Below are 17,969 nucleotides of genomic sequence, written 5' to 3'. Positions count from 1 at the left end.
TCCCTGTGCCACTGACTGCTCCGATTGCCCTTCCTATCATCATGTGTGTGCGTTTGAGTGGGCTTTTCAATGGCTGTCACCTCCTCTGGTGTTAATTCCTGCCTTGTGTCTGATACGTCTCGGATTGGCTCCCGTCATCTTTCAGTTGGACTAAGTGGGTCTGAGAATGTTTGGTAACATTAAATATAAATGTCAATTGTTTGAACTTTTATGCTGCGCCTGTCTGGCCTGCTTTTCCTTCTTTTGCTCCTACAATAAATGCCAAACTCTGCCAGGGTTGTAAACGGGCAGCCTTCTGTGGTCTTCACCTTCCTTTTTATGACTTGTGACCACCAAGTCCTTGATGAGGCCAAATGTCATGGCATGCAGGCTTGGTGCAGGGCTTGTGAAGGGGTGGGGGGGGGGGGGGGGAATGACTAAATGTTGCAATGTAAGGGACCAGTGTGTCACACTGTCGTCACCTGTGGCGCCATTGCAGTCAGGATGAGCCGCTCATCCTGCTCTCTGCGGGTGATTCATCCGAGCAGACCGCATGGCACCGCCTTTGCTTGCTCATCTGCACGGCTCAGGGGACGCGAGGTGGCTGTGGTGATCGGTAACCCTGGTGATTCTCCAGTCCTCCGTGTCCGAATGCAAGCTGCTTAGCGACGAGGTTGTGGAAATGGCGGCGGCACGTGTAAGGTTGTTTTTTCTCGCTCTCCTGTAAGTGCCTTTTGACAGCACTTCTGATGCCACCTTGGCTGGCATTCAGCAGCCTGCTTTCTAACCCCTTGGCAGCCCAGAGACGACTCTGTTTTTCAGTCCAGTGAGTGTGGCACAGTGACTGATGACACGATGCCCGCCGCTTCTGCTAGTTCACTTTTCAATGCCATGTTTTCCCCGCCACCTGGCAGTGCCCTGAATTAGAAATAAGCATAACATTCTGAGACCCACTTAATCCAGTTTTGGGTTATGAGGGGCCAGAGCTTGTTGTGGCAGGTTTGAGGGCAGGGCAGGAGCCAACACTGATCAGGGTGCTAATCCAGCTGGATGCCCACTTACATGGGGTCCTTCTATGCCAGGCTGATATGGTGCACATTAGTATAAAGACTCCTAAGATGCCCCAGTAATGTGTTATTCCCCACTTAACTCAGAGGTGCCTTCCTCTAGGATGAACTCAGTGACGGTCACGGCTGTGTGGCAGGTGTGTCACAACGGTGATGGCTGCACGTCTCTTACCCACTGGACATAACGCTGACCTCTTTCATCTCTTTTTATCCTTCCTCCATGGCTATGCATGGGCACAAATATAGTGCCTTTTATGGAAAATTAGCCCCTAAACAACATCTCCATTAATATATCATGCAATTAAAGTCCTTACCATGGTGAATTCTAAGTAAGTCATTCGATGCAAAATGGGCCAAATTTATTTTATATAGTGCCTTGAACAGTCAATGAACACCTGAGAGACGTTTCAGTGGATATCACAAAGCAGCCTGATCTGTGCTCGCTTTGTGATTCTTGGCAAGGCGACTGCAAGTCAAAAGGACAGCCAGGAGCAATGGGGACATTTAGGGGACATTTACATCTGTGCTGATGGTCTCAAGTCTGGTTTGTGGGTTACATTAGACAACCTGGACGAGAACAGGCCTTTAAAAGCCCGCCAATCCTATCTACTTAATGCCTCCAAAATAACATCAAGTCGCAGTTTGAAGGTCCCTAAAGTCCTGCTGTCTACCCCACGACTTGGTCATTTACTGCAAGTGTCTGTGGTTCTCAGTCTGTCTGTGCGCAATTCACCCTTCACAAGTTTCCAACTGTGTCCCCGTGTTCTCGATGAACTCATTTTAAAGTCACCGTCTCGATCCACTGAACTGATTCCCTTCATCATTTTAAACACTTCAGTCAGGTCTCCTCTTAATCTTCTTTTTTTTAAACTCTAAAGGCTCAGCTCTTCTAATCTTTCCTCCTAACTCATCCCCTGTAGCCCTGAATCAGCCGAGTTGCTCTTCTCTGGACCTTCTCCGGTGCTGTTATGTCTTTTTTGTAGTCTAAAAACTAAAACTGCACACGGGACTGCAGGCGAGGCCTCACCAGTGTGTTATAAAGCTGGAGCAGAACCTCCTTTGTCTTATACTCCACACATCAAGGCGCTATATAACCTGACATTCTGTTAGCCTTCCTAACGGCTTCTGAACACTGTCTGCAAGTTGATAGTGACGAGACCACTATGTTCTTCTCATAAGCCGTACTTTCAATTTTCAGACCTTCCACTGCGTATTTGAAACACTTGTCATTAGACTGCTTGTCATGGTATCAAGGGGGCTGCAGATTCAAGTCCGGGACAACTGGAGCGTACATTATTAAAAATGGACTGCATCAAATGAAAGCAGTGTGTGGAGGGGTACTGATGGACTAATAGCAGAGTGAGGGGTCTAAAAGACAGATAAAAGGACAGGCGACAAATGGATGGCAAGATACGCAGACAGATACACAGACTATAGATATCAGCAGTGATGGGAGGACACACTGGCCAATTGATGGTCAGATGGTTGGGTAGATTTTTGGTTAGACAGATGGATGAACAGACATTAGGAAGGTTAAACAGTCTGAGGACTGAGTGGGTTAGTGAAAGGTCAAGATGGATGCATAACAACACAAGAACCTTGACAGAAGAAAGAAGACCATTCAGTCGCTTTATCACTCATTGGTTTAGCTAATAGTTAAGTTGTCCCAGTGTCTCCTCCAAACACCTCTTAAAGGTTGTCAAGGCTGCTGTTTCAACTACAGGACTCGGTAGTTTGATCCCATTTCTCACAACTCTCTGACTGGATGGAATGATGAGAGATGGATGTGCAAATGAGAGAAGAAATGGACAAAATGTGTTGGTGGATAGCAGATAAGTGAATGTCTATAAGGATGGATGGGTGTAGAGGCGACCAACAGGCAGATGAATGGACTTAAAGAGTGATGTTCGGATGGATGGACGTTTTTGTGATCAGTTATTTAATAAAAGGGTGGAACAACCAAATGCAGACAAACAGAACAGTGAGCACACTGAAGTGATGTAAGCCCACCAAAACTCCACTGCAGACCCCTAATCGCCAGACCTCTGAATGAATTCATGTGTTATGTGTAACTAGAAATGCCTGAAATAACACATGAGAGACACAGCCGAGGTGAACGGCCCCCAGTGTCCCCCATGTACTACTTGATCAGCTGTGAGTTCCACCTTCAGAATGATTCTAACCCAGCACTGCCACTTGCTAATATTACTTCCATTAACTGGGTGGACTTAATGGACAGAGAGACAGATGGGTGAATGGGTGAGTGAAGCAACAGAAAGCAAAATAAGTGATAAAGAGGGGCTGATGGGGTGAATAGGTGTAGACTTTGAATGAAATGAGTAATGGCTGGACCAGTCCTCAATGATTACTCACTGTAATTAGCTCTGCTTACAGAGGATGCTTTTGGCACCACTGTCTGTACCCCTTAGCTGTTCCAGGTGAGCAATGGGAAGAATGGCAGCAGTCCACTTGAAACATCCTCTAGAGTCAAGGGGCTCTCAGAGACTGCACCCCCTGGCATTCAAGTTCTTGTAAATTTAGGGCTGTTGATTCATACCCAAGGCTTCTGCCGTCCCTTTGTGTGTGTGTGTGTGTGTGTCTGTGGCCACCGACAGACATGTTAGTCACAAAGCAGAGACTCTGTGGCTGGGATGGTGAGGTGTGTGAAATGGTTCAAGATGGGTGTACTCTAGGTGAGATGTGGACAACACAGGCCTTGAACCTCACCCAGCTAGGTGTGCCACTCTGCTCTATGAGGATGAAGCCCAGTGCCTCAAAGTGGCATCACTCTAATCATTCTTGTCTTTCATTTGTAGGAAACATTGGGAGGAAGAAGATGAGTTGCTTCAGGTTCCTCAAGGGAATGATGTTCATCTTCAATGGCATCATATTTGTAAGTTCTTTATTATTATTGTTAGTAACTTGGGTGTTGCTGAACTGTGTGCTCTTTGTGAGAAGGAGTTCAGAACAGAAGGGCGATGGCGTGCTGGTGGTGCCTCGCTGTATCGCTCCATGCTGTGCCATGCTGTCCTACTCATTCTACAGTATCTTTGTATGAAGACATTTAGTGGCTCAGTGGTTAAAGCCTCTTGCTCACATTTCCAGATCAAATTTCTGGGGTCCCTTTTGTCACATGTACAGAGTCCAATGAAAATCTCCTTTGTAACCAACATGTAACACGTCGCCACTCTCATCAGCACAACCTGTCCTCAAAACGTCCGTCTCCCTTACCTGAAAAAATCTCATTAACAGACAAACAAAATAAGGACGTGTATATCATCCATATTAGGTGTGGTAGCACAGTAATTAGTGGCCTTTGGACCCCCAGTTAAGACCAGCGTGCCGATCCTCACATTTTCTTTGTCTAATTATGGTGTAGTGTGCACTTTGATGTAATTTCTGCCATTGACAGGAGGTCACATTATTTTTTGGACTGTCTGATGTATGCTGCTATCGCCATATCTATCTTCATGGCCAGATTAAGAACACCCCCCCCCACCCCCCACATGCCCCTGGTGGATGATTTCATGAATAGAGTTCCCAAGCAGAGAGTAGATCTCACTTATTTTCCATGCAGACACCTAATCATTTCACGAAGTGCAGTTGTTCTCACTCTTGAAACAATTGAGCATCCACAGCATGAAATCATCCAGCAGTGGAGTGTTAGGTGGGCTTTCCCCCTTGGTGATTGTTGTGTGCGGACACTGGGTCATTTTATTAAGTAGGGTTTGGGGGAACAAGGTGAAACCACTCCTTGCCATCATGAGCCTCTAGGTGTGCACCCAGAAGGCCCTGATGGCAGATTTCCATGTTCTCCTTGTGTCTTTGTGCCTTCTCTCCAGGTATCTCAAAGACATCATAGTAGACCAGTTGTTTGTAAGTTCGAAACCACTGTGTGTGGGTGAATGGCAACTCTTGGTGTGGATGTGTGCCATATCATGCCCTGTGATGAGCTGGTGCCTCATCCAGACATGCCCCCTATCTTGTGGCAAATCCAATTGGAACAGACATGGAAACATAAACTGTGGTGGGTTGGCACCCTGCCCGGGATTTGTTCCTGCCTTGTGCCCTGTGCTGGCTGGCATTGGCTCCAGCAGATCCCCGTGACCCTGTGTTAGGATATAGCAGGTTGGATAATGACTGACTGACTGACTGGGAACATAAATGGCGAGTTTGTACAGTATAGATAGATATTTTTTTTGTGTCCAATGATGATTGACCAGTCGCAGTCCCTATTCAAGAAGTACAGTATTGCTGAGAGCCACATGGAATGTCCTGAATATTTCTGTTAAGTATATCAAAGGGCAGTTTGAACCCGACGCATAAATGCTGTCTGTGTCCTCCTGCCTGCCTGGCTAACTCTGCCCACTGCATGAGTGAGCGCATGTGTGGACCCTGTGATGGACCGCAGCTCCATCCAGACTCGGTCGACTTTACCGTTTGCACCCAATGCCACTGTAACAGAATGTGGTGTCCTGCAGCCCTGAAATGGATTAATCAGGTTAGACAATATACTGTATGTACAGATACTGGATTGAGAAAGTATTCAAACACTTCATTGTGTTGCAGGTTTAATTTTAAATGGATAAATTGGCAATTTTGACCATCAATCTACACATAATAACCCACAATGACAAAGTGAAAACGTGTTTACAGAAAGGTTTACAAATTTATTAAAAATCAAAAACTGAAATCTCTTATTCATGGAAATAAATATTTAGTACTTTGTAGAAACCCCTTTGACAGCAAATTGCTGAGTAAGTCTCTACAAGCTTTGCAAACCCTAAATTCAGGTAGCTGATCCCATCCTTCCTGGTAGATCCCCTCAAGATGGCAAGTGTCTGCAAACTGTGATCTTCAGTTCTCTTCTCACGTGTTAAACTGGGTTTACGTCTGGGCCAGTAGAGAACACTAAGAGACTTATTTGAAGCCTCTCCAGCGTTGTCTTGCCTGTGTGTGTCAGGTCATTGAACCACTGCCCCATTTGAAGTAGTGTACACTGTGGAGCAGGTTTTCTTCAAGGACCTCTCTGTACTGGGCTGCATTCATCCTTCCAACAATTCTGACCAGTCTGCCTGTCCCTACTGCCCCATGGCCTGATGCTGCTACCACCATACTCCACTGTAGGGATGGTAGTAGGCCAGCGATGAGCAGTGCCTGGTCTTTACACATAGTGTTAGGAATTCTGCCCAAAGAGTTCAAGTTTTGTCAAATCAGACTACAGAATCTTTTCCACTTTACAATAAACACCTGATTAATGGGGTACTGCCGAGATGGTTGTCCTCCTGATTGGTTTCCCTCTCAGCAGAGAACTTCTGAAGCTCTGTTAGAATAACCATTGTGTTGTTGCTCACCTCCCTGACCAAGACTTTCTTGGCCAATTATACTCAGTTTGGCCAGATGACCAACTCTAGGATGAGTCCTGGTGGTTTCAAACTTCTTCCATTTCACACTTCTTGAGACCACTGCGCTCCTGGGCACATTCAAAACTTTAGAAGTGGTTTGATCCCCTTGCTCTGGTCCACATTTTGATTGAGGTGTTCTTTGGAGAGATCCTTGGACTTTTGATTTTTGTCCTGACATGCAGTGCGCTTTTCTAAACGATGTCCAATCAATTCAGTTGGCCACAGGTGGACTCCACTCAAGTTCTCGAGACATCTCAAGGAGAACAGAAGTAAACAAGAAGTACCTGAGCACAATGTGGAGTGCAACTGCAATCTGAACACTTTGATGAAGAAGAGATTTCAGTTTTTGATTTGTAATAAATTAGCAAACCTTTCTGAAAATATTTTTTTCTTTGTCATTATTGTGTAGATTGACAGGCAAAAATGGCAAATGTATCCACTTAAACTCCAATTTACAAAACGGTAAAGTGTGCAGAAAGTGAAGGCGTCTTAATTCTTTCTCATTCCACTGTATGTGCTACAGGACATCCGTAAACCCGTTCACCTTCTCCTAAAGCGTTTGGAACTGTTGGCTTCAAGGACACCTGCCCTTTTCAATAGACCACCAGTTGCAGCAGGCCTTCTAGGCCACCATCTGTCAATATCATGTCATGGACGTTGGTAGATCTAAAAGTCAAAAGAATAAGTGAAGCCCTCCTGAGCACAAGGGGGTGACAGAGCAACCTTCCGTGTACAGATTCACGAGACCAGCTCTTTTCTCTTCCCTTTTACAGGTGGCTGGCATCGTCATTCTGGCCATTGGGAGTGTGGGTGAAAGTGGACAGCAGCTCATTCCTCAAAATCCTAACTATCATAAAAGTGGGGGGCCTGAGCCAGATATCAATGTTGGCTACCTCTGCATTGCTCTGGCCTTTTCCCTGATGATTGTGGGCTTTCTGGGATGCTGGGGAGCTCTGAAGGAAAACAAGGCTCTGCTCATGCTGGTGAGTGGTGGTCAGACCCAAGAAATGAAAGGAATTGTGTCTGATGGAAACCCTCAGGGGCCTTGAGAAAGCAAGACTGTGCTTCTGGCTCACGGCCAGTCCTGGGGGAACATTTGCATGAAAATATCAGACAAAAGAGACAAGTCTGAGGCGTAGTCTCACGATCACCCTGAAAGGCACCATAAACAGCTAATGTGCCATATAAATGCCTTCTTTTTCTTGTTTCGTTATGTAGGAGATTGGACTCCTGGAGTTAAAGTGCTAATGCCACTTGCACAACATTTTATAAAAAGTGCCTGACTGACACCTTGCTTTTGCTTTTTCTCCTCAGTTCTTCGTCATTGTCCTTTTGATCTTTATAGTGGAGGTCACTGGAGGTGTGGTGGTCCTGGCCTTCTCATCTTTGGTAAGACAACTGATAGCATGTTTGGATTGTCTCTGCACCACAAGCCATTGTCACTTTGCTTGTCTGAAGGGCCTCCCTGTAAGGTGGACAATGACTCGAGCAGTCGAGTGAGCGCTGACATGACTCTGCGAAGCCCCCAGCAATGAGTCCATCGTTTTGACATGTTTTCACAGTGCTTGCTGGAGTCCAGTTATAGACCTCCATCTGCCTGCACACTCACCCAGTCTATCTGCAAGCCACACTTCCATTGTTAGGTGGCACGGTGTGTATGAAAAGTGCCATAGTATTAGATTTGCAGTTATTGGAAATTCAAACATATTTGTATTGTTTCTGTATCTTCAGATGCTTACTTTGTTTTATCAACTTTTTCTGTGGAGTTTGCTTTCTTAATTGTATCTCAATACAGACAATTAATCTTGAGCAGAATAGATGCCAGTGTGGCATGGTGGTGCTGCTGCCTCACAGTAAGGAGACCAGGGTTTGCTTCCTGGGTTCTCCCTGCGTGGAGTTTGCACGTTCTCTCCGTGTCTGCTTGGGTTTCCTCCCACAGTCCAAAGACATGCAGGTTAGGTGCATTGGCCATCCTAGTGTGTGCTTGGTGTGTGTGTGTGTGTGTGTGCCCTGCAGTGGGCTGACACCCTGCCCGGGGGTTTGTTCCTGCCTTGCGCCCTGTGTTGGCAGCAGACCAACAGGCCCCCGTGAACCTATGTTATGATATAGCGGGTTGGACAATGACTGACTGACTGACTTCCATTGTTAATCCATCCCATAATCATCAGTCTGCTCACCCATCTGCATCTTAGTTTGTTTGCATCCATCAATTAATCTAATTGTCCATTTATCTATCCATTCTTTCATCTATCTATCCACCTATCCAAGCAGCCTACCTGTCCACCCATCCATCACCATTCTCTCCATCCATAAGTGATCTATCAATATATCTGTTCATCTACTGTCAATCCATTCATACATTCACCCATTCATCTATCTGCCAATCCATAACTTCACCCATCTCTCTTTACATCCACCCTTTTGCTCCTCCATCTTTCTTTCGTGAGAATGTTGAGATGGCAGAGCTGCGTAGACCAAACTCCTCAATGTCTAACAAACCAGTCCATGGTGTGTCTAGGATTTTAAACTGTAAGATGTAACGTGTCCAGTTGGTCCAGGGCCCTAATCGGTCACTTCTCAGTGTGCCATGGCCAGTAGGAGTTACCCACAAGGCACAATCCTCTCCAAGATCGTTAAGCCTTTCTTGGCATCCTTGCAGCCCAGAGCGCCTCTAGAGAAACCCTGCTTATGATTCTTGTACCCTGACGAGCTCCCAGCTCATCTCACGTGAACTGATTTTTAAATGGAGGCTTCGTCTTTAGGTTATGGTAGAGTGTGCCCCTTGTTGTAATAAAATAAAATAAACCAGCAAGCAGATACAGCAAATCATGAAATGAAAGAAACATTAGAAGAAATAATAAAAGCAGTATGTCGGTTATAAAAGAAACAAAAAGGCTAAGAGATGAATACAAGGTGGATCAGAAGTGGTAAACAAAACACACGGCCATCTATCAAATATCAAGTAGCTCTTGGGACAAACTTAATACATGAGTCGAATCGGATTAATGGAGAAAGTGGGAAGGGAGTGTTAATGAAGAAGTGGTGTGAAAAGACCTGCGGCTGCCAACGTCCCAAGTGTTTTCCATTTGCTGATCTCCCAAGCCCAAGACCACACAAGTTGGTCGAAAAGCAAGCAGAAATGTGGACCATGCAACCTGATGGTGCTAGATGTGTAGTATAAGGCGGGACATAAACTTGAAGGTACACTCGATTCACTTCTTAGCTCATTGTCTGGATAGATCCTGGCAGACATATCTCTTCCATGGAAGAGCTTCTCCGTTACCTTATCTTAGTCCAGCTTTCCTGATGTACCTCTCAGACCAATTGGTTAAGTCGACTCCCTACTTCATTCCAGTCATTCACTCCTTTCAGCATAACTCAGCCTCATTCCTTCCCCTGCATGATTGTCCTTTCAACTCCGCCATCTGTATTTCCTCAGGCTAGCTGGCCTGGCTTGTAAATTCCTGCTATGGAATCTCAGCTAAGTGGCTACTGTAGAATTCTGCAGGCAGGCATGGGGACCCTCAGCCCCAAAGAAGGCACTCGGAGTCTCAGGACAGGCAGCAGAATCAAAGATTTATTGTACGACGCACATACAGACTCACTTCTGATAGAATAAGCGAGCAGCCATGGGCAGCTCTTTTATTTATTCCAGTTCTTATCACACAAGTCATTAGGGTTAGGGTTAGGGTTAGGCAGATCATCCTCATCTGCCTGCTAACACCCCCCTGTTCTAGTCCTGCCTCTAAGTGATTCCACCCTTATTTCTCAGCTAAGGGCGTGTTAAACCCGCTCTGTCCATCATGTCTGTCTGACCAGGCTTATCCTTACTGCCTACTGGCTCAGCCGTCACAACCAATATTTCTAATTGTAAACTTCCTCTCTAAAAGTGGGGGCCCATCCTTTCCAGTTCTCCTGTATGTCTAACCTTAAGATTATGAAGTGTTAGTGGTTTCTAGCTTATACAGATTAAGAAATATACGTAGGCATGAGCCTTTTAAATCCTAACTCTTTAGTGAAATGTGCTTATAATACTTTTGCAGTACGTGTAGATTACCAATTTTAAGAATACACTTTTCTGTACTATTTACATGCAAAGGTCCTATCTGATAAATGGACTGACTTAATAAACCTGTATATTGCTAAATATTAACAATAAAAATATTAACAAACTATATCCATCCATCCATTTTCCAACCCGCTGAATCCGAACACAGAGTCACAGGGGTCTGCTGGAGCCAATCCCAGCCAACACAGGGCACAAGGCAGGAACCAATCCCGGGCAGGGTGCCAACCCACCGCAGGACACACACAAACACACCCACACACCAAGCACACACTCGGGCCAATTTAGAATCGCCAATCCACCTAACCTGCATGTCTTTGGACTGTGGGATTAAACCCACACAGACACGGGGAGAACATGCAAACTCCACGCAAGGAGGACCTGGGAAGCAAACCCAGGTCCCCAGGTCACTCAACTGTGAGGCAGCAGCGCTACCCACTGCGCCACCGTGCCGCCCAACAAACTATATGCTACATATTATTCTCTGTTACATTAGTTTATTCGTGCCTGGCTCCGAACTTTGAACGGGATTCTATGGCTTTGAGTTTATGATTTTCATCTTATCAGTGCTGATAACTAAATGCAGTCTGTCTGACTGATTCTTTGTGTTTAAATATTAGAAAGCATCGCCTAATGCCATTCAGTTTCAATTTATCTATATCCCTTTTTTTCATTTTCAGGCTGAGATTATTGTGGAGGGAATTGGGGTGGAAGCCAAAAAGAGCATTAAAACTGACTATGGCAAAAATACTGATATCACGAAAGTCTGGGACTCCTTAATGACAGAGGTGGGCAAAGACAGACATAATTGTATCAGGAGAGTAATTATGATCAGATGGTGTTGTTCATTTTTGATATTTGTTTTAATTCTGCTTTTATGTTTCTCCTTAGCTGAAATGCTGTGGATTCACGAATTACAATGACTTCACTGGCAGCCCTTTCCACATCAGTACCAGCAACTATCCCCCTGTTTGCTGCACTAACTCAACCAGCTGCATTCAGGCCGATGCCATGTTATCGGTAAGACAATCGCTCGCAGAGATGCCTTGAGATGGAGTTTTGTCTTTGTGATCACCATATACCGGTAGTTGCTAGGAGGTGCAAGGTCCCTGATAGCAGTTCATTCATTCCTCTCCAGCTATTTGGTTTAATTTTTATTTTCTCCTTAAGGTAAAGGAGGAACAGAAAGTGCCAGAGAAGTACACAGACAAAGGGCCTGGCTATGCCGGGAATGCCTTGCCCTTTTCCCGACCTGTTATTTGTCCCCCTTTCTGTTTTATTCTGGACTCCCTCCTCCTCTGCTGTCAAGTCTTAATCCCCAAACCACGGCCTTCCCCAAAGGCTCACCTTTCTGATATGAGGGAGCACCATTTTAATTTTCATCTTGGGCTTCCTGTATACTTGCAAGTCCACAAGGACCACTAGGTGACCCAGAGAGACCATGAGTCCCTGAAAAGGCCACATTTCCCTGTGCATTAGGCTGTGTCCGCACTACTACGTAACAAAAATGATCTCCGTCCACACCAGCATTTTCACATCATTTATGAAAGTGTTTTTGTCCATACTAGAACATTCAAAGATGCATGTGACATGTGTGCGGCTCTGACTCCTTTAACCAGTTGGCACAATTTTAAGCCAGATGTGCAGTTGCTACCTTTTATCAGTTTTATCGTCTCCTGTGTGATATGAGAGGGGTTGCATTGTCCGATTGCATGTTACAGCTGGGCTGTATTACAATTGGAAAAATTTCTGGCATGTCTGAAATTTCAGTTGTTTGTCTTGTAGTGTTAGAGCCTTCACAACGGATATTGCAATCAAATTTCCTAAAATTCATTATTCAGCAACTGCTGCAAGAGTCGATTGTACATGTATAGTATAGTCTGAGCACCCACATCAGGGCCTGTTGATCAGACAAAGCGAGTTTGTACAGCTTGAGCACATACTGAATATGACTGGTGACTGTGATTGAGGTGCACACTGGTAATCAACACAGCTGGGGCCATGAAATCCGCTCCTCTGTGCCTGCTATGTCTTCAATGAAGAGTGTCAGATCAGGAAATGAAATGTCGTAATGAGCAGAATCCAGTCAGGGTTGAGCCACGCGATAAGCACAAACCAATCAGAGAAGATACGTTTTCGTCCATCCACAGTGAAGCTTGGTGCTGGTGTTTTTAAAAGTATTCATCTCTGGAGACCATTTTTCGAAGTATTTGTTTTTTTGGGTTGAAAATGCTGGTGTAGTGTGGATGAACGTTGAAAATGGAGACAAATGTCTGAGTTTTTAAATGAGAATGTAGTAGTGTAGTGTGAAACCTTTGTGCAAATGCTGCCTTGAAATGGGTGCAGAGAGGGGCAACTTAGGTGATTTAGTTCCTTCTCCCATGAGCTGAGGTCATGAAAAAGGTGAACGAGCAACTGGGGCACCTTGACTAACCCCTCACCTACCAAGTAGTGGCCAGATGCCCACGCTCTTTAAAGTTCTGAGCTATGGTGACCTGCAAGGACATAAACAACCTGCTTCTCCAAAGCGTCCCTATGTCCTCAGTCCCTTTAATGAGCCGATTCCGTTCACAACAGCACATATAAAGAATGGCCACCAAACAAGAACACACTCGTCAAACCTGGGGACTTGTGTTACTGTTAATGTCTGGAAAATATTTGTAGATTATAAAAATGATTAGCTATGTGGGAAAACTCTGGCTTTCAGTCATTTTTCTTTGCTGATTACCCTCACGACTACATCAGTGGTCTCTGGCCTCATCCTATTGTTAGTCTCCCTCTAAGTGGTCCTGACCGACCAGGTCGTCTGAGACACTCTGTAACATGAACAGGACTTAATGCCACCTAGCGGGCTCTGTCCACCTATACTGGCTTTTAGAAAAGGTCTCCAACTGCTCTTATGGGGGCCTCTTCCCTGATATGGTTCCATCGAGCCCCTCCCTTAGCACACTTAACCCTCCTACAAACTCCTCAGTGACGCAAACAAAGGACTTGAGGTGGCCTGGTTGTTCTAGTAGGTGAGTCTTTACTGCACTTCACTTAACCTGCACATATCCTGTCTTCACTTCCTTTTCACTCCCATATCTTGGTGAGGCTCATAGTCACAGCCCGCTCAGCTGGACTGCCCAGGCCACCCTGTCCTCATCAGTAACGTCAGCATTACGCAGCGGTTGTTAAAGGCCAATGTTATGTGTTGGTATGTTGTTACAGAAAATTAACGGCTGCTACCTGTCCCTCCTGAGGTTCTTAAAAGACCATTCGATAGTGCTGGGCGGAGTGGCCATGGGCATCGCTGCACTGGAGGTAAGAATGAGCATGAACAACAGTGTGGGCTGGGGTGAGGTTGGCCAGAGTCTAAATGACAAATGAATTGACATTTGCACAGAATTGAGTGGCTAAATACCTGGAGCCATCTTATGAAAGGTGTCAGTATATAAGAAAGATCTAAAAGGTGCACTTTGATAGATGTGGAAAGCACTATAAGATAGATAAATATTAAAGAGATGATAGGAAGACAGGCAGGTACAAAAGACACCATGTTATAGATGGATGGATGCAATATAACAGCAGGAGGGGAGAGCTATTCACGGCACAATAAATAAGGAACATTGTATTAAAAGTACCTTAAAACACAGACATCAGGTGTATAAAATGAGAGATGAAAATGAAAGTCACTATATAAGTCAGATACAGCATATATGAAAGGCGCTATATAACACATGGATAACAATAAAAGACACAATAACCCAGAAAGACCGATATGAAAGGCATCATATACAATAGATAGGAATGAAAGGCACTATATGATATCACTATAATAGTTATCACAGTTATTTGTAATATTAATAATTAACACAACTAGGGGGCTTTGCTCGCCAACCCCCTTGGCCTGCGCTACACGCCAGTCTCTTCACGTCTCTGCCGCTCGCGTATGTGGATTTCACTTTCACCAAACAGCAAATCTTTTAATTCTCGTGGATACGCCTCTTCATTGGGAAGAAACACGACTTTTCCCCGATGGCAACACGAATTAGACGATCTACAAGTCTCCGACTTAACGTTTAAATCTGAACAATATATTCGATCTCTTTTCGCTATTCCGTTATTTCACCGAGTAATAATTCCCGTCTGTTTGCACTGATGTGATCTTTACTATCATTTTTTTGACTTTCGAATTTTAGTACTTCCATTATCTCTAACCTGCTCTGCTTGTGTATCACGCCAACATTTTTAAACCTCTTTATGAAGTTCTACTTTGTCTTCTACTCTTTGTCTTTTATTTCCGGTCCCAGGCCTGGTTAAGTGTCTTGACACAAAGTCTCGTCTCGTGGGATGTGAAAGTATCTCTCTGAAAAAGTCTTGTCTCATCCCAGGAATTTTTATTATAATATAATAGAGAGATATATTTTAAAGGCATGATATGATAGAAAGATAAGCAGCTACGAATGACACCGTATTATAAGTAGATGGATGGATGATGGATAGATAGATATGAATGGTTTTGTACAGCAGTGTTATGAAAGGCACTATAAAATATGGATAATAGGTGTAATACGTATACACATTGATAGGTATGAAAGGCATTATACACAACAGACAGATATGAGAGGCACTATAGAAGAGAGATGGCACTATATTATAGATGAAAGGCATTACATATAATGGATAATTATGAAAGGTGCTATTTAACAGATTTGAAAGGCACCAGATACAACAGATAAATATGACAAATGCTGCATAATACATCCATCCATCCATCGTCCAACCCGCTGAATCCAAACACAGGGTCACGGGGGTCTGCTGGAGCCAATCCCAGCCAACACAGGGCACAAGGCAGGAACCAATCCCAGGCAGGGTGCCAACCCACCGTAGGACACACACAAACACACACTAGGGCCAATTTAGGGTTGCTAATGCACCTAACCCGCATGTCTTTGGACTGTGGGAGGAAACCCACACAAACATGGGGAGAACATGCAAACTCCACATGGGGAGGACCAGGGAAGCGAACCCAGACGGGTCTCCTAACTGCGAGGCAGCAGCGCTACCACTGTGCCACCCTGCATAATACATGGTACTTAAATATGATAGGTAGCATACTAATATTAAAAGATGACATATACAATGAATTAATATGGATGGTGCTATATTGTGCATAGATATAATTAAAGGAGAGTAAACCAGAGACCAGGGAGGTGGCTCTCAAAAGCACTTTTTGGTAGAATGAAAGTGACTATATAAAATAATCAAATATAAAAGGCACTATATAAGAAAGACAAATATGCAAAATACCTTATAATTGAAAGCTGCATACATTTTAATAAGGACACCATATGAATGATACCTTACAATAAATACTGATCTCTGTATGAAAGGCAACATATATATTTCATTTATAATCCCTAACCAACTTAAATAAAATAATAAAATACTCCATTCAATATGAAGGGCACTTTCTTTGTATTTGGCAGTAGAAGAAAGGCACTATATCTGTATTTGAGAAGCTTAGACAGGTCGATACACATGAAAGGTGCTCCACTACAGGAACAGATTCCCACAAAAGGTAGGCAGACTGATTCTCTGCACCCAGAGATGTGATCAAGGCCACCGATGGCCGAGCCCCCCTTGTTCGAGATGGACTTCTCTGCAGTGTGTCAGCCTGACAGATTTGATATGACAGCTGGACCTGTTCCTCATTATGAGATCAGAAACGTATTTCCATCTTGGTCTGCCCTGCTCCTCCCAATGCATATTCACCAAAGTGCTGCGAACAGATTGCACGCTGCTGCTGTCCTTGTGTGGAGGTGGCAACCAAGGCGATACTGTGATACTGAAGACAGCAAACAAGAGTGGGCTGATGCACCTGCGTTTCATCTGCTTCTTGTACGAGACAAATGAGTGCAAAATGCTAACTGGCAGGATTCCGCATGGGAGAGGGTGAGCGAGTGTGAGAGAGAGAGAGACCTCTATGAAAGGGGAGGCCCCTTCTATTGGCGAGGGGATATCAGCATTGAGGGGCCTGGCAGCATTCAGTCCTGACTAAGGTCAAGCACTGCAGTTTACGACGTCCAGCTAGCAGCTCCTTTGGGTTCTTCTGACCACAAGCTGGAGACGTACGAGGAGGAGACTTGAACCTGCAGTTTAGTGCCTGTGTGGGTCCCCCTGTGCCTGAATCCAAGAACCTAAGTCACTTTGCACAGCCACATTTGCTAAACAAACATATGTGAATGAGTCAGACAGGTGTCAGTCCCCGTTAGCGTCGCCTAGCCATATATGCCTGTGGGAAGGTGGAGATCTAAGATGCCGCATGTGCTCTTCTGCCAGTGCTTGATGGTTTAATGTTTTTGTTTTTTGGGGGTACCACATACACTCATTGGTGTCTTACTAACTCTCCCCTGTTTGTGTCTTGTCATTGCAGCTGGCTGCTCTGGTGGTGTCAATGGTGCTGTTCTGTAAAATTACTCCCAGATGAGTGGCACAATACCCCTGAGGAAAACAAAAAAAACAATCATGCGTGCTTTTAGAAGTCTGTTAGAAAAACTACAAAGGCTAACATCTATCAGCCCTATGCCTTTGTAGGCATCCCATAATGTTCCTCAGTTTTACCAACCGTTAGTTTCTTATTAGAACAATTAGGGAAAGCTCATCGAAGAACTATTAAATGAAATCTATATTTTTATATCTGATGAAGTTAAAGAAAACGTTCCGTTTTATGGATTGTGAATAAAAAGTACATTGGAGACTGCCTAACAAATTGAAAAGAATTCATGCAAACATTGCCAGGTAGTTCTGACTTCACATGATGAATCAGGGCCTGGCTTTATCCTCCACAAGGTCACCCCACACCCAACAAAGTGGTTCCATGGAACACTACCTTCTGTATCCCCCATGAGACACAACCTTTGAATGTTGTCTGCGGTATCGCCACCCTAACCCCACCGAGATCCAAATATGGCCACCCAATTTGAAATGTTTTATGCAACTTGATCAACCTGATCCTCTTCCAAAGGTGACTTTGGAATGAACTTGGAATGATCATCACTATGAACCCACCGAGATGCAACAATTGGATGCTCTTGGAAACCCACTATCTAACCATCTTAACGATTTGGCTTTACAATGTATTGTGTCGTTTGCGCCAAGATTTGACATTTCAACTGTGAAATGTTCTGTGCAATGTGACTAACAAGAACCGTGAGATGCCAGCTTTGAAATGGTCCATGAGGTATGACTGTCCCACCACCAAACCGTTCAACCTTGCAATGCTTCTTTGCAACTTGCTCACTCAAATGTTTCAATGGAATAAACCAATGAAAGGTATGATCATCCTGCCACCACGGGGTGTAACCTTGGAATTTTATATAAAGCATCAACACTGAGCCTACTGAGATTCCCCTTCAGAATGGTTTCATTGGATTAGTTCCTGTTTCAATGGAATAATCCAATAAAAAC

General features: G+C 44.5%; 1 protein-coding gene across 1 annotated transcript; it reads left to right on the top strand.

Moving 5' to 3' along the window:
• Positions 1-3,789: 3,789 nt before the first annotated feature.
• tspan34b (tetraspanin 34b) lies at positions 3,790-17,366 on the top strand. The gene is given in 9 exon segments (XM_051920405.1): positions 3,790-3,939; positions 7,225-7,251; positions 7,253-7,303; positions 7,306-7,434; positions 7,766-7,840; positions 11,198-11,305; positions 11,409-11,537; positions 13,728-13,820; positions 16,936-17,366. Coding segments are annotated over 9 exon segments (807 nt in total). The 5' UTR covers positions 3,790-3,798; the 3' UTR covers positions 16,990-17,366.
• Positions 17,367-17,969: the final 603 nt, after the last annotated feature.

Source organism: Erpetoichthys calabaricus, chromosome 17 (genome assembly GCF_900747795.2).
Source record: "Erpetoichthys calabaricus chromosome 17, fErpCal1.3, whole genome shotgun sequence".
NCBI classification, from domain to species: Eukaryota; Metazoa; Chordata; class Cladistia; order Polypteriformes; family Polypteridae; genus Erpetoichthys; species Erpetoichthys calabaricus.
The sequence above is the reverse complement of the archived record's forward strand: the minus strand, read 5'-3'. Positions and strand labels throughout refer to the sequence as shown.